At 46.0% G+C, this 25,569-nt stretch overlaps 1 protein-coding gene across 6 annotated transcripts in view; it reads right to left on the bottom strand.

The window, feature by feature from the left end:
* Epb41l4b (erythrocyte membrane protein band 4.1 like 4B) overlaps positions 1–25,569 on the bottom strand; it is a 161,192-nt gene that overhangs the window by 84,827 nt on the left and 50,796 nt on the right. For all 6 annotated transcript variants that reach the window (XM_031377458.1, XM_031377456.1, XM_031377455.1 and 3 more), the window contains exons 3-12: positions 16,873–16,915; positions 16,042–16,120; positions 14,078–14,122; positions 11,828–11,880; positions 6,787–6,907; positions 5,254–5,341; positions 5,000–5,088; positions 4,618–4,687; positions 4,357–4,526; positions 1,397–1,506 (exon numbers count right to left, since the gene is read on the bottom strand). In XM_031377458.1, the coding sequence (XP_031233318.1) occupies positions 1,397–1,506; positions 4,357–4,526; positions 4,618–4,687; positions 5,000–5,088; positions 5,254–5,341; positions 6,787–6,907; positions 11,828–11,880; positions 14,078–14,122; positions 16,042–16,120; positions 16,873–16,915 (868 nt within the window). The remainder of the gene's footprint in view (positions 1–1,396; positions 1,507–4,356; positions 4,527–4,617; positions 4,688–4,999; positions 5,089–5,253; positions 5,342–6,786; positions 6,908–11,827; positions 11,881–14,077; positions 14,123–16,041; positions 16,121–16,872; positions 16,916–25,569) is intronic.

The raw sequence follows: 25,569 nt of genomic DNA on the forward strand, positions 1-25,569 counted from the left end.
AGGAGAAACCATTCAACGATTCACAAAGACAATACCAGGCCTCTAGCTAGAAAAAAAACGGTCAAGAAAATAAATGAAGAAAAAGGATCTAGAGGCCAGAAAGAAGGGCAAGAGGGGATCTCGGAGCCAGAGTCTAGAACAGCCCCAGGCTACCCAATGGGGTCCTATCGTATGCTCCACTTCTACGTCAGCTACACTGGATGCTTCCTCCCCTTGTGCAAGCACACACTTGTGAGGACTGGGTGCTTACAACTATGAAGTTGTTTCCAGGAGTGGTCTGTTTCTAGGTGCCTGTAACTCAATGGGCAACCTCCCCAGACATGCCCAACCCACCCCCTCAAGCGTAGTCCTGCTAATGGAAGCAAAGGCTCTGCAGGAGTTCTCAGCCCTGGCTGCTCCCTTAGACACTACTGGATGCTGCCTGCAGTCCTCTTCAAAACCCTCCCTTTGAATGTGTTCCCATTCCCTGGCCACATTTTCCCACAGGGGCCACATTTTCTGGATTCTCCTCCACTAAAGCAGCCAAGGATGACTTCAGACCTGTTGATGGTCATACTATTGAGCTGTTGGCTCATAAGAGAAGGGAACAGGGTGGAGGGAGACAAAGGCTGAAGATTCTAGGAGGCACAGGTATATAAGCAAGGCTCCACAGAGGCCCGTTAAATCCCAAGCTATGCAAGGAAAACTGTCCAGAATAGTCCTAACAAGTATAGGAGGGTAGGAGAGGCCATATGTGATGGCCTGGTTAAAAAAAAAAAAAACCCAAACCAAAACAAAACAAAAAAACAATTTAGAGCTAACTGGAGTGCGCCAGATCCGTGTAGAGAAATGAGCTACGCAGAGTTCCAAGCTAAGATTATGAAATCCAGTTTAAATAGAATTGCGTCAAGAATGCTCCTGTATTGTCTGATACACCCTGGTGTCAGGCCCCACACAGGTGTGAGCCACCTCAGTAAGGGACATGAGGTTCAGAGAATTCTGAACAGTAGGAAAGGAGCAGCCCGGGCACAGCTGTATTCAGGGATGAGCATGGCTGCACCAACTATGGGGACCTGAACTGTGTCCCTACAGGTTGGGCATCCATTCTTCTGTGGTTAGGATGCACCCATGTCCCCACTAGGAATGGCGAGGCACTGGAGACATTGAATGCAGTACCTTCTTGGGCAAAGGTCCAAGCATAAAGTAAGCAGAGAGGCACATTCGCAGGCAGACAAGACAGCGGGCAAAGGAACACACTGAGCAGGAGAAAGATTAAAGACTGGAGGCCACTGAGACTCATGCTTTTTCAACAGCTTTTGAACACCCGAGGATAACAGTGGTAGGTAGGTTCTTTCCCTAGCTGGTGGACCCACAGACCCTGCTTCAAAATGTCAGCGAGGGAGGAACACTGTACAACCTTTGAATGTGGAATGTCGCCGGGATGGGTAACGTTTGCTAGGCTTCCTCTCAAAGGTGCTGGTTCTTCGCAATCTGGAGCCGTGCGTAGCTTGATATTCCGTCCGTCCACTGGGAAGGAAATATTTGGTAGCACATTAACGCCAACAGCAGCTCTCAGGATACCATAGCTATTGCAAATGACTTTTTTTTTCTTTCAAGAGCTCCAGTGTGTATTTCGACTTAGCATCAAGTTGCCTGGTAAAGACATGCTAAGTTTAAAGCTTCTATTTGGAAATACAGTCTCCTTTGCCAAGCCAGGCACAGGGGCAAGAATCTCTCTCTACCAAAGGAAAAAAACCTGCGCTATAAGTACCAGCCACTTGGTTTCTCAAACCAAGGAGGTCTGAGTCCTTGGATCATTTGATGAAGAAAACATTGATTAGACACAGAACAACCTTTCAAGGAACATCGTAGAGACATTTAGCATGTAACACCTTCTCCCAGACTGTTTTGTAACAGAGCCCCTAACCTAAACCTTGGCTTCCCTTGCAATGCGCCAAAGGAAATGTTTCTAACGTCATAAAGGCTTTCCGGATCTGACCACTGTGAAGGCAGCTGCAGCTTCCAGGAGGAGAGCTGTGTTTTGCTGATCCACCACTCACTGCTCCAATCCAGTTGCTCTTGGCTGGTAGTTTCTCAGGCTGAAGGAGCCAAATGCTACCTGCTCCAGATGCCTCCAAGGGACAACCTCACCTCCAAGCTTCCCTTTCTCTTTCATGTCTCCTTGAGGAACAAAGGTTGCTAGGTCTGAGCCAGTTGGAACATTTCTCCCCAGTAGGGAAAAGCCTGCTTACTTTGGCAATCTCCTGGACTGCCCTCCCCACCCAGTTCCAAATCTGCATGGATACGGGCAGACCGCAGCGGCTCTGCGAACCTCTGCATGCTGACATTTCCATCCTCCTGGGGCCTTGTGATGCGAATCCTTTTCCTCAAGGACCTGGTCTTCTTTTCCCCTTCCTTGGAGCATTTAAAAAATATATTCAAACAAAGACCATTCTTTAAACAGAAGCACACAGCCGTTCCCTCGCACAGCGGATAAATCTGAAGCAAGCAACACGCCTGGCATTTTAAACAGAGTTCAGGGACATGCCATGTGTGGGCAGAGGTTACGAAACCAAGCAGAGTTCTCTATCATGTAACTCGGATTCTCAGACTCGGGAGTATATTTAAAATGCACGTTCTAGGCTGGAGAGATGGCTAAGCAGGTAAGGATGCTGGCTGCTCTTCCAGAGGGCCCAGGTTTGACTCCCAGCAACCACATAGCAATGCTCTAGTTTTAGGACCTCTGACATGTTCTCTGGCCTCTTCAGACACCAGGCACACACATGGTGCACAGACATACATGTAGACAAAACGCCTATACACATAAATAAATGAAACTTAAAAAAAAAAAAAAAAACAAAGTGCACATTCCAAAGTCTGACACACACATGCGTTCATTCACAAACTCTGACTACAGAGGCTGCATGTTTTCATTTTTCACAGATGCCCCAGTTTCTATGCACTCATATTATACTCAAAAACAAAACTATGTGAGAATTAAGTTATTTCTTCAGGCTCTTTTCAGATCCAGCACACACACAATGCTCTCATCCTTAACCATTACCAAATCTGTTAACACTGCCTTGTGAAAGGAGACAGCAATGGTGAGAAGTTTAAGAACCAGGACTGGGGAGAGGAGATGGCTCATCCTGTAAAGTCCTGGCACAAGTATGAAGGTCTGAGTTCAGATCCCCTTCACCCGTGTACACAGCAAAGTGTTGTTTGCAATTTGTAATGCTAGCACTGGGGACGTAGAGATAGTAGCTCTTTGGAGGTTTCTAGCCTATCTCAGTCAGCAAGCTCCAGATTCAATAAGAGACCCTGGCTCAAAAACAAAGATAGAGAGAGCAACTGAGGAAGGCACCTACATTGATCTCAGACTATACAGACACATACACACAAGGCATGCACATGAGTATATACACCCACTGGAAGATGTGCAAACAGCACCACACACACACACACACACACACACACACACACACACACACACACACAAATACAAACACAAACAGAAGGATCAAGGCCAGGTGTGTGGGGCACACTTATAATCCATTTGGAAGGCAGAGACAGGAGGATCACAAGTTCTAGATGAGCCTAGGAGAGGACAGGAAGAAGAGAGGGGAGACCAAGAAACCACAAAGGAAAAGCCAGATTAGCTGGTGCTACTCTCTACTTTATTGCTTACTGGCTGTTTGCGAGTCTGAGCCTAGTGTAGCTGGTAAAAACGGGGACGCTTGATGTGCTGCCTCTAAGACTAAGAGTGGGTTTATAAGGAGTTCTGGTGTAGCACAATCCAACAAAACCTCCTGTAATGATAATGTGTGCTATATCTGCTCTACTCATAGGCGGTCACTACCTCATGCGGCTGTTGAACACCAGATATGTGGCTGGAAGAGACCAAGGAACTATAGTATTCGATGTGTTAAACAGTCATTCTCTTCCACAGCTTCACGTAACCAGTGGCCACTTGCACGAGACAACGCATCTCTAGCTATAGGTCAGATCCTGGCAATTTTGTTATTAGATTGATGAAGATACTTCACTCATAAACCCAAAACATTCAGGCCTCCAGGCTCTTGATATTTGCAATATCGAAGATCAAATATGCAAACAGTTCCAAACTGGGGAAAATGTCCGCATCTCAAACACTCCCCGCACCAAGCAGTTCAGATTCAGGCTCCTCAACCCCAAGTCAGGTCCATTTTACCAGGAAAGTGATGGATACCAACAGAGGTTGTAAAGGTCCTTAGCAAAGAGGTGGGGTGGGGCAAACAACCCAAATGGCCGGACACAAATCTGCTGCTACACTCGTACACCAAAGAAGAGCTATCATTCTCTGAAACACACGGTCCACGCCATAAAGCAATTGCCAACCTGAACCGGAAGCGGGAACCCAGGCGGATGAAGTCCGATCGGGTGGATTTGCTGTTGCTGGGTGTGCGCAGACGGAAGAAGGCATGGTGTTCCACGGCACACTTCCACAAGTGCTTGCAGGTGCGCGCACTGTCCAGCCTGAACACGAAGGTGTGCTCCTGCTCACGCCCCTGAAGGAGGAAGCAGAGGTCCTCGTGGGGGCGCCCGTCACAGGGATGCCGGTGAGCGGCAGCAAGGATGTCTCTGGGGAGCGAGACCTACCTGGTCATCATCCTCCACTACTACGAGGGTCAGTTTGCTCTTTTTAAAGTCCATTTTGGTGATCTTAGGCCTGGTCAGAGAGAAAGCATTTTAAAAAGGGCAGTCCACAGCCACACTGTCTACACATCAAACAGCTTCCTTTCTACTTATAAAAGCTTAGATTGGCTAAGAGAAGGAAATCATCATTCATTCATTTAAATACGATTAGCTAGAAGTTCAGTGCACTGGCCACACACCCACAATGACAATAGGATGGTGTGATTTTTTTTTTTAAAGCAAATCTGGGTGTTGTTGCAAATACCCCTCAAAAATCATCCATCACATAGACTTTCCAACACAAAATAGGAAAAGACATTTTTAATATTAGACAAAACTAAATTACCAAAAGAATAAGCCTATTTTGTTAGCTCCTTCAAAGATTAATATGCCTGTCGGGGTCAGTCCAAGAGAATATTCACAGCCATCTCTTCCCTACAAACAAACGAAGTGACAGTCGGTAGAGGGTTCTAACAGGTTGTCACAGAGAAGAATGTTAAAAACAATTTCCTCACCAAAATTTACTTTGTTGGCCCGCTATACATTTTTTTTTTTCCAGAAACAGCAAAATAAAATGAATCAAACACACACAGTTCTTACCCTGACGACATGCATGTCCACCCCATACATTTCCAGCCACTTCGCTTTGTTCAGATAGGAGAGTTCCGCCTGGGCAGGGCTCTTTCCCCTTAGAAAGACCAATGGAGACATATGTAAACTGGGACTCTGGCAGGGGCATGAAGGGCCTGCTGTGTGGGAGAAGGTCACACAAGTTACAGCAATGGAGGGTGCAAGTTTGTAAGGATGGGAAACAATCCCAGGGAACCCATGGTTGAACGAAATGGACGACCACAGGATGGCGTTTCTTAGGATAACCTAAGAAAACAAGAGCGGGGTCTAAGGCAAAAGGAAAGCTTGTTCCTCCTGCCCTTCCTCTGGGAGAAAGCAGGCTGCTTGTGAGGGAGTGGGTGAGACACGTTGACTGTACCTCTGCACACTTCCCTATCACTGGATGAAGACACAGTATACCCTCTTTTAAAAGTCAACATATTACTGAGGGACAAGAAAGGTCACGCTAAGTGCCAGTTCCTGTTCAATGGGTGGTTTGTGGCGTGTGTGCACGTGTGTACGTGTACATGTGTAAATCACTGGAAAACTGCCTTATTGGTCCAGGCAAAACAAAAGTAAATCCATTAGATTAGGGGTGGTGGCAGTAGGGAGACATGGGATACTAGTGTGAAGACAATGAGATACCCTGGAGGGTGAGACCCAACTCTGAACATGAAAGTCATTTATGGCACATGAACCCGAGTCATAGAACTGAGAGGTCCTAGGGGTGATTTCATACATAGTTAAGATTGTTCCTTCGATTAGATTTCATGCCTGCCGCAAGAAGCCAGGGGTGGACCTTTCAAAGGTGTCACCAGGTTGGTGTTCGAAAGTTTCACACTTCAGATTCAGGCTTTGGGAGGTAGGGATGCTCTACCTGTATTACTAAAAGGTTTGTTCCCAGAACAGTGGTTCTCAACCTGAGGGTTGCAACTCCTTTGGTGGTCAAACAACCCTTTCACAAGGGTCACCTCAGACCACCATAAAACACAGATGTTTATATCATGACTCATAACAGGAGCAAAATTACAGTTATGAAATAGCAACAAAAATAATTTTATGGTTCGGGTTAGCACAACATGAGGAACTGTATTAAGGGGTCCCCCCATTTGGAAGATTGAGAACCACTTTTCTGAAAGGTTCTGTTCCAGAAGGATAGGACCTTGTAAGTGCAGTCTCTCCTCATTATCCACACTTGGGGTGTTACTAGCCAGCAACAATCCAATCGGACAGGAACTGTATGTCTTTCAAAGACAAAAAACCAGCATGGCTTGACCTTTGCACATTTCTCAGAAAAAAAAAAAAAAGGTGACACACAGGCCTTTGGGAAACAGGTGTGAAGTACAGGAGAGAGGCTACAACCCAGAGCTGTGGCTTTCTGGCCATCAACTGAGCCCCTCTATATGAGGCAAAGGGCACACTGTGCTGCAGAAGGCATGTAATAGTTTGTCAGAAGGGGCTGGCGAGCAGATAGCACAAAATTAAAGAAGCAGTTCAGACCACGAGAGAGGCATGCTCAGATACCTGTACTCTTTCCATCTCTGGAAGATATCGAACTCCATGGCTTCTGTCTGATTTGGGATGAACCGAAACTCAGACACAAGCTCAGGTGTGTGTTCCGGGAGCTCACACTCTCCTAGCTCCGCTGTGCAGTTCATAAAAGGGAGGAAAACAGGAGACATTGAATACCTTGGGTTATTGCTGCAAGCGAATCCAAAGGCATTATTCTTTCTGATCAGAAAGCACCGGTGCCTCTGATGTACAGCCCTCTCATTATCAGGTTCCCTCAGAGTCCCCGAGAGTCATTCTAACACCCTCCCAATTCGCCATCTTGGCCAGCACTGTCTTTCTCCTCAGCTTCTCCCACCTAGGGAAGCCTGGCTCATATTTCCCCAGGAAGTGGAAATTTGCAATAAAAGGCAATTGCAGGCAATGAGGATCTGCCCGTGAGTATCTTTTGCACAGGGCTTTCATTAAGCATAGGTCAGAGCAACACTATAGTGTTTGCAGGGCTGGGAAGGGTGGATCAAGAATTTGGTGCACACAGAATGCAAGTGAGGGATAAAGGAGCAGTGAGGGAGGGTGAGCAGGCTGCAGAAAGAACTGCGGCAAGTCAAGCAGAACTGAGGGGGAGGGGGAGGCAAAGGGCTGCGCCAGAGAGGGAGAGCAATAGGAACCCGAATGAGAAAACCTACTTTCCCCACCCCACCCCTTCAGAACTCTGAATAAAAGGAACCTCCCAGTTTCCTCTATAAACTGATTACAATAAGTGTGGGCTTCAGGCTAGCAGGTGTAGATGCTATCAAGGGGCTGGGTCACCATGCAGAGTTGCATGGCCACCCAGAAAAGCCACTTCACAAGACCGTCAAGAAGTACACTTTCCTTGGAAAGACACTGTTCCACAGCACTTGTTTTTGAGTGTGGTATGCAGAAGAATCATTTGGTGGGCTCATTAAAGCACAACACTGCTGGACCACATACCCAGAGCTGTTGAGCTTGATGTGGACCCAGGCCAGAACTGAATGTAACTGTAGGTGACCTTCAACTTCTCCTACCCTCCTACCTTCTCCTCTTGAGTGCAACACTATGCCTGATTTTATGTAATGCTGGGGATGAAACTTGGGACTTCATACATGCTAGTAAGCACACTACCAATTGGGCTGCATCTCCAGCCCATAGAATTTGCACGTCTAACAAATCCCCATGTGACACTGACATAGCTAGCCTGGAAATGGGAGAAAACCTGCAACCTGATGTCTCAAGATATCGAATCTACCAGTGGATGGAGCCACGCATGCCCAGGAACCTAGGGGAACAGCAGAAGCTCACTATATTTCCAGTATCTTTTCATCACCCCATTGGGCCATGCATAGCCAGCATGTGCTTCTGAGGATCAAAATCTCACTGCCAGACATTCAGGAGAGGGACTCCATCTGACTTGCAGAATGGATAAAATGTCCCTGTGACCAGGTGTGGTTATGTCATGTCCTGAAATCCCAGCAATGAGATGGGCTACGATAGGTGGCTCTTGTGGTCAAGTCTGGGCAAGACAAAAGTGAGACCCAGCCTCAAAACACAAAACCAAACAGTTCCATTCCTGCCCAGGAGGCAATAAAATCAAAGTCATGGAGACTGTGCTTTTACAAGACAATGTCTGGCAGAGAGAGAGAGAGATGGCTTGATAAATCCTTCTCCATTGGAACGACACCCTCCGCATCACCTAGACCCAGATCACGAGAGTCTGGGTCAGGGCATGCAGCAGCCTTTTGCCCTAGGCAAGGCGACACACAAGAAAATCTGTCCTAGAAACAACGTATAGCCAGAAAAGGGATAAGACTGGGTTCTCCAAACTGGAACTCACCACTGACCTAGGCCCAAGAGGTTAGTTACTGTGGAGTGGCCCTGGCAAGCCTTAAGCTTTGTGTAGTCTAGAAAGAGATTCCTTCGGTGTCTCCTGTACCCACTGGCAAACATGACTCAAGAAGACCCTGTGTTTACTGGTGTTCTAAATTGGCAGGATAAACTATGCTAAAGACACCAGTGAGAAAGAAGGCAATGTCCGCCTCAGCCTCTGTTGAACTGCGAAGCAGGCCTGAGGAGTACCCTGGTCACCACTCTGCCTTCCAAGAACAAGCTGAAAGAGCCTGGCACTCCAAGAACCTCCTAACTCGGCAGGCAGGCTCTGGCTCCATGAAGGCTGTAGCTCAGATGTAAGAGACTAAACGCCAGTTCTATCGCAGCTGTCTGTGTGCCCTAGGCAAATCACTGAGCTGTCCCAGGTCCAAGATCTATACCCGAAACAGAGGAGCAGTCACACGAACAAACGAGAATGCCATCATGCAATGGGCTATCTCACATTCCTTTTACCCTTTCGTTTGAATAAATTCTCAAATGTACCACTCATGTATTCTCCAAAGAGCGCATCCTCCACGGAAGGCCACAGCATCTCAACTCAGGGGACATTATTAACTCAAGAATAACACTAAGATATGCCTGAAAGGCTCAACCACCAGAAGGAACCCTGCCCTTCATTTTCTTCACATCACAGAGTGAAGTTAATGATCAGACAGGGGGGCTCCCAGCTGGGCTACCGAGGACAGCATAGAACTGTGGGGTGACAACCTGAGAAGGGCTTCCCCATGTGTCACTCAGTCTTCCAAGTATTGATCCGCACAGGGCATAATGATTATTATTAAATAATGATCATTATTAAATTATACTATAGGCATGGGTAGTTTCTCCAAGAAAGGCTCTCATCTTTTGCTCTCATTTTTTACTCTCATCTTTGCTGCTTTTACAGTCTTGCTGCAGCTGGACCAGTGAGGGCAGGGATGTGCCTCCTCCTCAAATTACTCAGGACAACAAGACAAGCTTAAAACACTGTGCCAACAGCCTCAGGAGGAAGCCTCTGCAGTGATTAATGGCCGCAGGCCTGACACGGGCGCTTGGGTGCTTTCCTTTCATTAACACCACCCTGACAGATCCTTCAGGGCTGCCAAGCCTGACTAGGTCTCTTGCAGCTCAGGAACCAGTGCACTTGAAGGCTACTGTCTGTGCTGGTAAAATCTGCATCTGACCAACCAAAGAAGCCAGGAGTGCTGCCATGATCCCAAGGCCACCTACACCATGGCACTCACCAAGAGGCTCCCTGCATCAGACTGCACAGGGAGAGGAAGCAGAGAGCTCTGCATTTGACACAGTTGGCTTCAGAACGGATTGCTGTTACTGTTACCACCAGGGCTCTCCAACGACATTGAGGGTCTCTCCAAGCTCATTCCTCTATTGGTTCTACACTTACTGAGCATCTGCTAAGAGGTGACTGAGGACTAGAAGTATTCAGGAATGGGGAAATGCTCATTTTCCACAAAACATCTTTATATATATAAATGTGACACCACACAGTGACTAGATAGAGCAAGCAGGGCCAGTGATGTGCCTCTGCAGGTGAATGCTTGCCACCAAGCCTGATAACCTGAGTTCAAGCCCCATGACCACGTGTAGAAGAGAAGGGAAAAAGAATACTAAGAAACAACACATGAAAAGGATCTGTATTATTCTAATCTGAGTTACATTTCTTATAAAAAAAAAAATCTAAACTCATCAACAGAAGATGTACATGCTGGTTGGTGGTAGGCTGGGATGTTATGTCCTTTCTTTGACCTGCCTGACTGCTGACCTACCCGGAGGCTGTAATCAGTGTGATCTGATCTTGTGATACCTCTCAAATCAGCTCTTCCTAAATTAGTAAGCTATGAGCCGGTGAGATGGCTCGGCAGGTCAAGGCACTTTCACAAAGCCGGACAACCTCAGCTGGATGTCCAGAACACACTCTCCAAAGCAGTCCTCTGACCTCCACATTTACACACGTATGCACACACATAAAAAGTTGTAATTAGAAAACTACAACAGTAAAAGCCGTATCTTTTATGGTGTTCACAAATACCATGACCAGCGTGCCAGAGATCATAATCCAGCAAAGCATTGACAATCACATGCTCTCAGGTAGCTCTGGAGACTTTGGCAAGTATTTCTTGAGCATTTTAACGGAAGATCTACCAGCCCCTCCCACAGACCGTCAGTCAATGTGGACGGTCCTGCAGGAAGACCTCCTGCCAGCCAGTTCCCACTTGAAGGCTGGTGACTTCAGCACCTCTTGGCCAAGGTCTACACAGCCACTTCTCTACAGGAACCTCCTTCTCTGCTCACTCACTATTGCTACCACCTATACTCAGCAGCAGGCTCATCAGAGACTCCATCTCCTGGCACTGACACGGTGGCTGCATTCATTGTGTACACATCCACCTGCCTGCTCAGGTTCTTACGACGTCTGTTACAGTAACAGCTTTCGCCCTACCTGGACCTAGCACCACTCCAGTTCCTTCTTGCCACACAGCATTTCCAAAATACACACCCCCCAGGCCTGCTGCCTCAAGACCACGCAAAGAATTGCTGCTGATCCCATCAAGTTTATATTCTTTAAGTGGGACCCAAGGCTGTTCGCTGGTTCACACTGTGACTACACACTTACTGTCCCTGTGAATTTCATTATTGTTTGTTTGCTGGCTCCCCCCTCCCCCTTGGAATGGTGTCTTATGTAGCCCAGGCTGGCCTCAAACTTGTATCCAGTTAAGGATAACTTTGAATCTGTGATTCTCCTACCACCACCTCTTGAATGCTGGGGAGTAAACTCAGCCGAGTTATATGTCTATCAGCTCCTTATTATACAACCCCTACATCCACATGGGAGGTATGAGGCATGGAACCCCAAGGCCTGTGCATACCAAGCAAGAGTCGCATCTCTGCTCCTCTCTAAACTTTCATCTTCCTCCCCATATTCCCCTGGTCCTCCCTCTCCCCAGCCTCCTGTGTATCTCTGCTGCTAGGGAACTGCCATAATCTCTGTGTGCTTTTCTCAGCAGACTGCAAACTCCTGGGGACTAGACCACATCATGTGCCTTTACATCCTGGGAGAAAGCACCCCCTCCCCCGGGCCCAGCATACAGCACTTTCTCACTTATGGAAATGAAAGCAATAAGATACTAATTGTCATGAAGGATGAATGTACCTTGCAGACAGAGGGCAGCTAGTTCCACGGCCGTTTCATAGGGGCACTTCAGTCTTGGAGAGGGGGAAAGAGAAATTAATATTAAATATAGGAAGGTTACAGTTATAATCATGTAACACACATCAGTGAAAAATATCCTGGAAAAGACAGCAGTATCTACATACGGCTTCTGATGCTAATCCCTTATATCTTTAGTGTCTTACACTAAAGAACACAAACATGGCAGTTCTCAACATATCTACCTAATTATACATTCTATCAACCATGCAGACGCTTCCAATGAGTATGGAAAGAACTTAGAATGTTTAGGAAACAGGGTGAAAACCTTTCCTTTGTATTGCTATTCTAAGTTTATTTTCTCTCAATACAGTCATTTGTCTTTTCAAGCTGCCTTCAATCTTCCTTAAAACAAAGTCCCAGTGGCAAAACCCAAAATACCAGCACTGTACACATGACTTCCAAGACCTCTAGGTGTATTCAGCATCTCCCAGGTCCAACTGAGGCAGAACTACGGAGGAGTATTACTGCAGACACAGTGATTTTACTCATCCAGTAAACTTTCGGGTAAAACCAGTGCCCCCGCTCCCCATTTCTTTTTCCAGATAAGAGAGTGAACCTTCAGCATCCCGCCCAAGGTCTTCCAGCCAATAGGAGGCAATGCTGCCTCAGACACTGTTTCAGTTACGCTAACAAGCTGGGTGGGAGTTGGAGACAAACTGCGAAGCACTAGACACAGATGAAGTACCACCATCAGTGTTTTTACAGACTGAAGACAAGTTCTAGAGTTACGAGGCCTTTAGTATGATAGGCACAGAATGGACAGAGATAAAAAAAACACACACACACATACATACTCAGGACACACCAACCAGAAACTGTATTGCAAGGCTGAATAAGGCCAATGTATACACACTGTACAGTCTACTCATTCTATTACTTCTCTGCAACTGAAATTTTCAGAGTGTATTTTCTACCAAGAATTACAAACACAGAAATGAAATTTTAATTCAAATTTTACATATTTATATAATTGATTTATATTTGGTTTTGCTATTTGAGACTGGGTCTTACTTTGTAGCTTTGGCTGACCTAGAACTCACTGGGCAGATCAGACTCATCTCAGATTCACTGAGACCCTCCTGCCTCTGCTTCACTAGCTCTGCAATTCAAGGAGCGGGCCACCACAACTGGTAGGAATTATCCATTACATTTCCTTCAGATTACATTCAATATCAAAACATATCCCTGTTGGTAATAATCAGGCACCACTTCTTAGTCTTAATATAGCCTCAGGTTTTTTTTTTAATGTAACAGAAAATATTTAATAACTCTGGCTGGAAAATGATAAAAGCTAATTTCTTTACATTTAATTATTCATATAGATGGTGTGTGTGTGTGTGTGTGTGTGTGTTTGTATGTGTGTGTGTTTGCTGGGGTAAGGGTGGGGTCAGGCACATGCCACAGCACATGTATGGAAGACAGAGGACAGCTTTCAGGTCCCAGAGATTGAACTCAGATCTTTCGGCTTGGCTGCAGGAGCCTTTACCCGCTGAGCCATTTTGTCAGCCTTCTTTCTCTATTGATGCTCCCTCAAAACCAACCACTTCAGTGATGATGTGTTTGGTGCTTCACACTTACTGCAAGCCTAATGCCTCGGACATAAAGAGCATTTCAATGAGATGAGAATTCCACAGCTCTGTCTTGAAGGCCAGACAAGGACCTCTTTACATTGCTTAGTGTGATGGTAATGAATGAGACTATGTAAACTGCACAAACACTTGCACGTATATACATGCTGACAATGTGTGCGGCTTGCAAATACGACAGAAGCCAGTATGAATGGGGCAGTGATGTATGTGGCAGGGAGAAGGTGGTTCCAAATACACATCACTCAAGGTCCTCAATGCCCTTGGAATAAGTTCCAAGCCATGTAGGGGTCACTGAAAATGACAGCAGCGCAAGTATCCAACTCACTTGACAGAACCTGGTGCACCGGTTGGATTTGGTAAAGGGATCAAGGGTGAAAGAGTTAAAACAGTGCATTGTTGAGGTATACTAAGCTCTCTGCAGGGTTAAGAGTTAGAACAAGCCGGGCAGTGGTGGCGCACGCCTTTAATCCCAGCACTTGGGAGGCAGAGGCAGGCAGATTTCTGAGTTCGAGGCCAGCCTGGTCTACAGAGTGAGTTCCAGGGCTATACAGAGAAACCCTGTCTCAGAAAAAAAAAAGAGTTAGAACAAAAGCATACTTACTTTCCAGAAAGAATGTCATGCCTGAGTTGTAAAACAAACAGGTACCTGACAAACATATACAAAAGTCAACAGGGGGGAACCCTTTCCTTCCCCAGCCACCTCCAATCCCCAGCCTCCCATCATAAATACCCCTGCCCTACATTTCTGCACTGTCAAAGGGAGTCCAATGCAAATGAGGAGGGATGGTGCCTCCTTCTGAGCCCGAGGAAAGGCATCTCTGGTCTCCATGGGCTGGGAATGCACATGGGGAGTTTACAAGATACTTGTAGGATGGAGTGTTGATGCGGTCTGATGTGACTTGCAGGATGGCTTTGGTGCAGGAGAATCTAGCCCAACAGGCACAAAGAACTCAGCACAGACATGCAGTGCATCCAAGAAAATGGGCTGGGCAGAACCACTGAGCTGGCACCTGGCCAGCTATGCCTAGCAGATCCAAGGACTTTTCCAAAAACTCTGCAACAGCCTACAGAGTCTGCTAGGAACTACTTGACGCTTTTCTTCTTGGTGCAGCTTAACTGCTGACTGCCTTTAAAACACACACTCATGCAAACCGTGCAACACACACAAACACACACACTCCTAGAATTACACTACAAAAATTACAGGGATAATAAGACACAAGGAACAAAAAGACAAAAAGCATGAGGAGGGCTTACTGAGTTAAAAATAGATGTATCGGTCTTAAGTAAAAGCCTTTGATTTCTAGGGAGATGTGGCCTCCAAAACTACTTTCTACCAACCAAAGCCTCCTACACTCTAAGCCTATAGAGTTAGGATCCTACACTTAAAGATGGTCCCCAGGAATCCCATTTGTTTTTGACTCACATATCCACCTTAAAAAATGACCTGTTCTGGTGAGAGCTAGGGGCAACATGTTTCGTAAAGACCTCCAAAGAGAAATACTGAAGTTGCTTAATGAGTTGCACCTTGGAAACCATGTGGGCATTCCTTTTCTGTAGAATGGCTATAAAAGACTTTGGATGGTCCAGAAATCAAAGTGAACAGGTAGGCTGAAGGTTCTACCTCATTCCAGAAGGTTCTGCTTCCCAGCAGGCCCTTAATTATAACTGAACTTTCACTTCTCAAATTTAGGACATTGACCTGTATATTCACACCAACTACAGAATGGTGTCCATGTGGCCAACAGTTCTGATTCTCATAGAGAAACCCTGGAGGAAAAGCCCCAAAGGCCCCTGTCATGTGCATGAGTAATAACTTTCAAATGTTACTTAGGTGGTCCACTCCAAGTTGCTGGCCACCAATGTAGACCACCCATCAATGTACAAGTCACCGCTACAATACATCACACGAAAAATCGGTGACAAGGACACTCTGGGGATATCAAGAACTCCATAAGGCATTGCACAGATGGAAGGGAAGCTCCATATCCCAAACCCTGTTTACATTCTCCCTTTCTTCTATATTGATTCTGAAATTCAAGAAGTAAACATAGGCACTCACAACATAAAGACATCCAGTAGGGCTAAGAAGAGATGTAAGTGGGTCCTCACAAAATCTTTGGTGACAGAGCTGCTTATGTGAAATGCAGGGTTCCTCTAACTGGAACAGTCAGAATGTTTTACAATACCTCAAAAAAAAAAAGGGGGGGGGGGAGAAGGGAGGAGGAAGAAGAAGAGGAGGAAGAGGAGGAAATTCCTGACTAAGAAGCCTTCTCCCAATATCTGCTTTTGTTGTTGGTAATGGAGACAAAGATGAAATGCCAAAGATGAGCCTACCATTTCCCAAGGTCCAAGAAAATCCATCTAATCTGACTCATGAAAAATACCAAATTAAGCAGACATGGATTTTTAATGGGGTAAGGGAGCCCTGGGAAAGTGCTAGTAACTTCTGCTTAGAAACAAAACACAGAGGACTAAAAAGGAATCAAGTTCCTGACTGAGTAGATTCCCCCACCCTATCTGAGGCAGGGGCTTCAGGACAGAATCCTCTCGGTGATATCCTACCTTGTAAATTCCTCTCGAAGGTTGTTTGGTTCTGAAGAATAGTATTTGACTCGAAAGTGCAAAGCATAGGCAGGTCCAACTAAACATTTGGAGACAGAAAGGTAAAGATGTTTGTCCCCCATCAGACAAACGTAAACACATCCCACTGGCAGCAAGCTCACTGCTTCATCTGGAGCTGCAACAATGGGACCAAACTTGTAGGTTGCCTGGGAAGATTTAGCTGGGAACCTCCTCTGGCAGGAAACCTTGCCTGGGTGGGTTACAAACCCTTTTATCTCTGACGGGATTACTCCAAACTGGCATCCACATTTTACAAAATACAATGTGGGCTGGAGGCTAGTGACACAGAAGGAGCAAAGTGCTCTGCATGTAGAGACACTGCAAAAACATCGTAAGGTATTTTTAAGAGGATATGATCTCCAAATGATCTAAGCATAAACAGCACTAGAAATACATGGTTACCACACCTGTATGGAATGAGCTGGAGCCTTCCTGCTTCCTACTCCCCATCCTGAATCTGCTTTGAAACTTACTTGGCAGTGAGTAAAGGGGGTGACAGGTTTCTGAATAGAACATTAGTCAGTTCTCATTGGCAGGGGTGTCTGATTTGAAATGAGAGCACAGGTGGGTTTTAATACCTACCCAAAATACTCATTCAATTTTAAAGCTCTGCTTTTTGGCCAGCTTACAGGAAGTAAAAACCACCCATTTAACATTAGATCTATTTACCAATCAAAAGATCTCAGAAATCTTGACAAAGCAGTTTACTGTCAGATTTTTTTACAAAAGGAAAAAAAAAAAGGCATGAATAAACTGGAGTCTGTGTCTTACCTTTCATCTGTTTCTTTATAGGTTTCGAGTGGTCCAGCCAGTGCTGAAAGAAAGACAGAGTTTCTTTAGGAAGCAAGTATGCACCCCTGGAGCTCTCTCCTCCGCAAACCTGGGTGTACTCACACAGACCTGAGATTCAGTCAGATCTTCAATTCCTCACTGGAGATCTGCAAACTGTTAGGTATGGTACTGAAAAATCCTTCGCTCAGCCTAGAGAGCTGGCCCAGCAGTTAAGGACCCAGATTCAGTTCCCAGCACCCACATGACAGCACTACATTACCAGCTGCTAAGGGAATCTGATGCCCTCTTCTGGACTCCTTAGGCACTGGGCATATATATTACATGTGGTGCACATACAAACATGCAGACAAACACTTATACATATAAAAATAAAATGAAGATTTTTTTTAAAAAGTCTTTGATCACCAGTACCTGGCCCAACTTAAGACCCATTGTATGAGCAAGAATCAATCCCTGACACTATTAATGATACTCTGTTATGCTTGTAGATAGGAGCCTAACATAACTGCTTTCTGGGAGGCTCCACCCAGCAGCTGACTGACACAGATGCAGAGACATAAAGCCAAACATTAGATGAAACTCAGGAAGTCTTGTAGAAGAGCTGAGGGAAGGATTAAGGAACCCGGAGCAGATAGAGACTCCATAAGACCAACAGAGTCGCCAGGCAGTGGTGGTACATGCCTTTAATCTCAACACTTGTAAGGCAGGCGGATTTCTGAGTTCAATGCCAGCCTGGTCTACAGAGTGAGTACCAGGACAGCCAGGGTTACACAGAGAAACCCTGTCTCGAAAAACCAAAAGACTAACAGAGTTAAACTAACCTGGACCCAGAGACTGAACCACCATTCAAAGAACATACAAGGGCTGGGCCTAGCGCCACCCTACTCCATCACTCCCACTTATGTATCAGATGTGCAGTGTAGTTGTCATGCAGGTTCCCAACAACTGGAGCAGGGGCTGTCTCTGACTCTGTTGTCTGCCTGCCTGTGGATCCTGTTCCTCTAACTGGGCTGCCTTGTCTGGTCTCAGTACCTAGTCCTAGTCCTACACTGACTGGATGTGCCAAGGTGGGTTGGTACCTAGCAGGGACCACCTCCTCAGAGGAGAAGAGGAGACTGTGATTGGGATGTGAAGTGAATAAATAAATTAATGGGGAAAAAAAGTCTTTGGTCAGGTTGGGGAGATTGTTCTGTGTGTAACAGTGTTTGCCTTGCTTTGAGGCTTAAGAGATGACTTAGCAAGTATCCAGGTTAGATTCTCAACACCCACAGGGGTTACAATCACCTATAAATTCAATTCCAGGGGGACTCAACACCTTCTTCTGATCTCTGTGGATGGTGTACTCATGTGGTGTTGACATACATATTCAGGCAAAACACCATACACATTAAATGAAAATAAATTAACATTTAAAGTGTTTGCTCCAGGGGATCAGAGTCTGGATACCCAGAGCCCACAGGAAAGCAAGGTAGGTGTAATGGCTACCTATAATTCCAGTTTAGAAAGATAGAGAAAGGATTCCCAGAGTGAGCTCACTGATGAGATTACCAGTATCAGTGAGCTCTGGGTTTGATTGAGAGACCCTGCCTCAATGAGTGAGGTATCTAAGCAATGTCAACCCTCCATGTGTGCCCACATATATGAAACATACATACATACACATACACACATGTACATAGAAAAAGAAAAACAAATAATTTGCTTGTGCATGTAAGTGTGTTTTTCTATTAGCCAAAGTTTCCCAAAGCTTTTTAAAAAGTGGTCAGAAAGCTTTTACAATCCCCTAAGAAACTGACCTGTAAAGTCCCTTCTAAAAATTCTGAGTTCCTGGTGTTATAATCGCTCTTCCCCAGTAATTCCAGGTCTCCACTGATTTAGCTAAAATTACAAACTCCGTGCTAAACTCTGATTACATATCAGCCTGTGGTTCTAACACCCTCAACTCTGACATCAGGAAAATAAAGACCCTAGCCTCCCTCATTCTTTTAACTCCTGAACCCCCACCACTGATACGGAAGAGGCAGATGGTTCAGCTGTGGCCAGGAAGGAAATTTCACCTATTCCTCTTATTTACCAGAAAACCTACTTCAGTTCTATCTGCCTAAGGAGGTTACAAAGCCATTTCTCTCATATAGACATTTATGTCAAAACTGTTAACATGCTCAGTAGTCTAACTTCTATAGGAAGCTACATATGAGAACACTTAGAGATACATCACCCAGATAAGTCCATCCAAAGCAGAAAACACTGTAAATTAAAAGTGCATTTAATCCCTCTGACCTGCATGTCCTGCCTGGCTATACAGCAGACCAGAGTGTTAGCTATTGATGCCTGTGATTACGTGGTGATCCCTGGGATCTTCAAGACAGAAAAGCACTATCAATCAACAACCCAGGAAAGGTCAAAAATCACAATCTGAAGTCTAATCTCTACTGAATGCTTATCATTTTTGTAGCATCATAAAGCCGAGCTTTCTTGAGTCAGGGGCTATCTGTACTGTGAGTCTTTTAGACCAAACTCTAATGGAGAGGGACCATGTGGCTGATGGCTTCTGTTTTCTGTGAGAGGGTCCAGGTGTGATACTTAGCATGCTCTTCCTGGATTGAGAAATAATAAGTGTGACTTTCAGAAAATTTTATTTTATATGTATGGGTGTTCTGCTTGTATTTATGTCTGTGAACCATGTGTGTGTTTGGTGCCCAAGGAGGCTAGAAGAGGCTGTTGGATCCCACGGAACTGAGGCTACAGATGGTTATGAGCATGTGGTGCCAGGGACTGAAGTCCTCTGGAAAGGCAGCCAGTGTTCTTAACTGCTGAGCCATCTTCCCAAGCCTGAAGTGTGAATTGTTTTTAAAAGGGGGATAGACATGTTCACTATCACTGTAACTAACTCAATGCATACTGAAGCCTAACTGTTATAAAAAGAACTGGAACGAGGCAAGCAAAGTAGGTTTCTCTCCAGCTATTCTGAAACAGAGGCTAATTCTGCTGACTACCGGGGACTTGCAGAAGCAATCTACACTGTGCACATGTTACTAATGAGAAAGGGCGGGGCTGAATGAGCACAGTGTACTCCACACCTAACCACAAAGCCTAAGAGGATTGTGTGGGAGGAGGGGGGTGTGGAAACACAAAAAAGCACATAACAGATGAATTAGAATACAATAACTGTGCACACTGTGCTAAGGAGAGGAGAATGTGGGCCTCTGTCATCTCTACACCGCCTAGGCTGGGTAACAAAAGCGGATCACTACAGCAGGGCGCCTACCTCAAAGGCACCATGGCTGGAATGCTACATCTCATTGTTTATAGCTTTGAATTGGCAATGACCTAAATGTCCATCAACAAAGACAGATTCAAAAATGGCTCATCTGTATAATGCATTACTATTTTAAAAGGATGTAGGCTGATATTTACTGGTGTGACAAGAAACCCCACAGCATAATGCTAAGGGAGGAATAAGAAATCAGGTAGGATCCTGTTTACAGAAAATTATTATTTTCTATGTCCAGAAATGTTTGTAGGGGATTTGTTTTTGGAGGGGTTCAGGAATGGTGATTTGAATGCCATTTTCTTTTATTTTTCTAAACAGCCTTTAATCCCAGCACTTGGGAGGCAGAGGCAGGTAGATTTCTGAGTTCAAGGCCAGCCTGGTCTACAGAGTGAGTTCCAGGACAGCCAGGGCTACATAGAGAAACCCTGTCTCGAAAAACAAAAACAAACAAACAAACAAAAAAAATATTATCCAGTGTGGGAGGGTTATCCTTTTTTGGATTTATTCATTGTTTGCCTCCTAGGCATGTTTGTTTTGTGTTCTGAGACAGGCTCTCATGTATCCCAGGCTGGCCTCAAACTCCCTATGTAGCCGAGGATGACCACGAACTTCTGATCATCTTACTTTCATCTCCCAAGCACTAGCAATGCAGGTATACACTACCACACTCACATTCAGCCTTCATGATAGGAAGCATCAGCCCTGAGCTTCCTGCAACCTATATAACCATGCTAACACCCACCCTACATCATCAGGTCTGAGCTAGGCAATTTTGATTAAGAATTTGCAGAACAAGAATTAGATCTCACCATTGCCCTTAACCATGCTGGAAAAAACTCCAATCTCACTCTAGGAAGGACAGATGCAGAGAGGATAGAAGCATACATATGTTCCTGCCAAGTACCACGCTAACATCTATGACCAAACCTGTCCTTAATGAATTCACCATTTCCAGGCACATCAAGTTCTCCCGCAGCCAGCCTGCTAGTCTAAGCAGCTCCAGACACCCACAGCTTAAAGGAACCTGTTCCTTTCTTTCTCCTATCTCCTTACCAGTAGTCTGAGCAGATCAAGTTCAAGCCCATCTTCCTTCTCCCTCTATTGTTAAGCTCTCACCTCAATCCAAGCCCAACTTGTGTGGTTTCGCTGGCCTGAGTTTCAGCTCTGACTGCCCATTACAATGCTGGAAGAACTAAATGAATGAAGCTGATACCCAGGAGTCACACAAGACCCACCAGACCCATCTGAAAGCACCAGTTTCACAGATGCACCTAGTGTGCCGTTCAGTATTCACTACTTACTCTTCCGCACTCTCCTCTACAGGAAGATGCCCTGTGGATCTTAAAATGTCCTCAGCTCTATGTGAGCTCTATAAAATCTCAAGCAATTCCAGGGTTTATGAGCTAGTCCAAGAGGTGAGATGGCCAAATGTCCACATGTGGGGCTAATGTAAGTGTGGATGGTTGCCAGATGCTCATATGGGCAGCAGCCAGCTCTGCCCTGGGGCCACCCTGCTAATGGGGTTCCCTTTATCTATCTTCACAGAGGCCTCATCCTTTGCATCTAAAGTCAGGCTTGCCAAGACAGAGTCCATAAAATATCTGAAGCCGAGAAAGGAGTCAAAGTGAAATCAGCATTCTAAGCTCCTTGACCCATGGGATTTTTCAGAACAGGGGTTGGTGGCTCCATCAGAGTCGACAGAGAAATCTATCTGTGATCCTGAAACAGAGATGATAAAGCTTATCTTGTGTCCAATCAGCTCAAAAATGACCTGACTTTCTTGTTCCTTATAAGGCTTAGTAGGTGCTGATCGCTGGTACAGCACCCACAAGAATCCCCTTCCCTGTGACTTGAATACCAGAGCAACAAAAGACCTGGCATTCAGAAAATTGTATGTCATGAACATTTTTGAGAGCTGTATCTGGCAGTAGCAAGACCTGTCTGGTATGTTCACCTGCATCTTAGCTAAATAAAGCAGACCATCCATCAATGAAGGCCAAGGCATTCCGCCCTAAGCTCCTCCACAGACCATTAAACCAGTCACCGCAGGCAGACTGATGCATGCTTTGAGTTCAAATGGCAAGACACTGAACCCAGTTCTCTCGTGGGTGTTGGCAAGGTGATTTCTTGTCTGAATCTGTCATCCCAGTCCATCTGGCTAAGCCCTTTCCATAGATCAAGATGTGGGATGTGATCCGGGCAGAGCCCATCTGTTCTACCAGAACATCAGTTCTGCAAGTACAATTGGCATAGGCTGGCTGTAGAACCTAATGGCCCGAGTCCTCATGGGGAGCACTGAAGCTTAGAGGTTAAAGTGAGTCTAAAAGCTCTGTCCACAGAGCTCTTGCTATGTAGGTACTAACTAAGACTCAAGGTCTAGTACCTAGAAATGTCCTAGGCTTATAAGGAATATCTAATTTGCCTTGAAATTGGAGCCACAAGGGATCTGAAGAGGAAATCATATCCACCAGAATAAGGGAGGGAAAGAACACTTGGGATTCGGGTCTGGGAATAGGAGAGTGATAAGGCTGGGGTGGGATCCAAACTCACTGTTGTTAGTGTCAGTGGCCCCAACCCAAGGCCCATCACAATCCAACCCAAACTGATGCCAAGCACCACCTCTACCTACATGCAGGAAGGGGTCACCCTCCCTCTTCATCCAGAATGGAGCCCATCAAATTCACAGCAATGACTGGAGGTTTCCTTGGGGATTAGCGTAAATCTCCCCAATAACAGCTTTGAATTAAGCAGTGATCACACATTTACCTGTCCCTCACTGCTGATATTCACAGATGGGCTACTGGAAGCTTGTTGTATTTCTTCAGACCACATGACACTTCTCCGTCCTACCACCGGTGGAGGCAGAAGATGAGAGCTCCCTTCCTGCTTTGCGACCTTCTGGTATGTGGCCACGAGTCTTTCTCACCACATGCTAGCCCCTAATATGTCTGTAGGATCAATGATTGTCTGCAGAGTTACACAGATAGCCACAGACCACATTTATACATGATTGTTTCTTCTTCTTTTTCGTAAATGTTAGGGCTCAAATCCTTGTATGTGCTGGGCAGGTTCTTTACCCCTGGGCTCCAGCCAGCCCGGCTCCTTTCTCTTACAATCACATCAGAAGTGGCATGAGGCACAGGTGCAGGTAATGACCTTCCGAGACTGGCCAGCAGGAAGCCAGGGGCACTGCAGTCTCTCCAGCAGTCTCCAGAACTGTGTGTTAACTCTGCTGCACAGACCTGACTCTCACCTGCCAGACTCAAAGCCGGAAAGAACAGGAAAAACAGCACATGGCCTGGCTGGAAAGGAAGGACGAAATCATCTTCCTTGAATCTCATGCTGTAAAATGTACTGCCATAAAAACACCTCTATTCCTGTTGGGAAGGGGAGATTGAAGGGGACTCCAGGGCCACACGTGTCCTATACAACACCTGCCCCTTGTAAGGGAAGGGAGACATCTATGCCCTACTTCCCCTCTTTGGAAATGCCTGCCTCTCCTATTCTATCCACACATCAATGCCCATTCACACCTCTCCTATCCCCCACCCCCCACTGACACTCAGGTACTCTCTCCTCTGTGAGCCTGGCTACCCTCTGCAGGAGGATTGACTACACTATACTTACTCCATAGGAAATGTCTGTCTGTCTCCCTAATCAGAATACAGTGTCGGGGCTGGTGAGATGGCTCAGCGGGAACTACTCTTCCAAAGGTCCTGAGTTCGGATCCCAGCAACCACATGGTGTCTCACAACCACCCGTAATGAGATCTGATGCCCTCTTCTGGTGCGTCTGAAGACAGCTGCAGTAAATCATGCCAGAACGAGCAGGGCTGGAGAGAGTGGGGCCGGAGCCAGCAGGGCTGGCAGAGGTCCTGAGATCAACAGCAGCCACACACATGATGGCTCATGGCCATCTGTACAGCTACAGTGTACTCATACACATAAAATAAAAATAAATCTTTAAAAAAAAAAGGAATACAGTATCTATCTAACTCATGTCTGCAACCAAAGAGCTTGGCCCTGGTATGCCCTAAGTTAAGTTTGGCAAATGTTCTCTTTCTCTGTGTGTGTGTGTGTGTGTGTGTGTGTGTGTGTGTGTGTGTGTGTGTTTACTGTGTATAGAGCAAACACTTGTATAGTCCAGTGGAAAGTCCAGGACTTTTGGATCCCGACTTTGTCCTTACTTTATTGTATACAAAGTTTCCAATTTCTCTGAGTCTTAGATTAATCCCCCTGTACGATGGTCTACTCTGTGCCAGCATTACAAATGGATGGTGAATGCTGAGCAGAAGTCAAGCAAGCCTTTAGTTTAATTCTAGCTCAGACGGGGAGCTCAGTCAATAGCAGCTCCATGACCAGGTAGCACAAAGGCCTAGGGGGTGGGGGGTTGGTTCAGGCCAGAGGCCCCAGCTCTCTGTGGAAAGCTTTGTTATGTAAACTCACTCCCAAACTCTGTTCAAAGCTGATCCCAAGTGTGGATCTGCAGAGTGGGTCCCTGGGTGGCCTGCCTTTAGGATACAGATCAGGGAAACAGGAGGTCCCAGCGCCAACTGCTAAAAATAGGTGATGCCAACAGGATTTGACAGTTGCTTCAGGGCTGGGCAGGGTACCATGGAAACCAGGCTTGGCTCTTTTCAAGGAGCTGGAGATACAAGCCTGGTATACACAGAACTGTGCCAAAGCCCTACCACCACAACCCTTGGATGTTCATGTCAGAGGCTGTGTAGGGATGTGGATATTTGAGAGAGCTTCTAATGGGGGGTGGGGAGGGCAATAAGCCCTCTCCAATGAATCACTCCTTCCCTGCGCCCCATCTGTTGCTCCATCCTTCCCAAAAATACCTCCCATGGCATCTGAACACCTCCTAGACCCTGTGAACATCAGTAACACCCAGCGGCTATCCCGGCAGACTCTCTAAAGGGCTGTTTAAATCTGCTGAGCATTCTCCCACAGACACCACAGGCATCACAGGCTTGTGGCCTCCAAAGAGCTGCATCTTCTCAGTGCGCTCACCTTCATGACTTTGTGTCCCACCCCAACCCTACTCCGCTGGAGGGAAGAGACTGCTATGGTCTGAAGAAAGGTGGTTCCCAAGGCTTATGTGCTGGAAAGCTTGGTCTCCAGTGTGGTAGCGCTGAGGTACTTGGACTTAAGGGGTGGGGTAGTGTCTGGTAAAAAGAAATTAGGTGCCAGACAGAGGTGGCTCACGCCTTTAATCCCAGAACTTGGGAGGCAGAGGCAGGTGGATTTCAGAGTTCAAGGCCAGCCTGGTCTACAGAGTGAGTTCCAGGACAGCCAAGGATACACCTGAAAAAACACCTCAAGAAAAACCGTCTTGAAAAACCAAAAAGAAAGAGAGAGAGAGAGAGAGAGAGAGAGAGAGAGAGAGAGAGAGAGAGA

This window comes from Mastomys coucha, unplaced genomic scaffold, assembly GCF_008632895.1.
Source record: "Mastomys coucha isolate ucsf_1 unplaced genomic scaffold, UCSF_Mcou_1 pScaffold18, whole genome shotgun sequence".
Classification (NCBI taxonomy): Eukaryota; Metazoa; Chordata; class Mammalia; order Rodentia; family Muridae; genus Mastomys; species Mastomys coucha.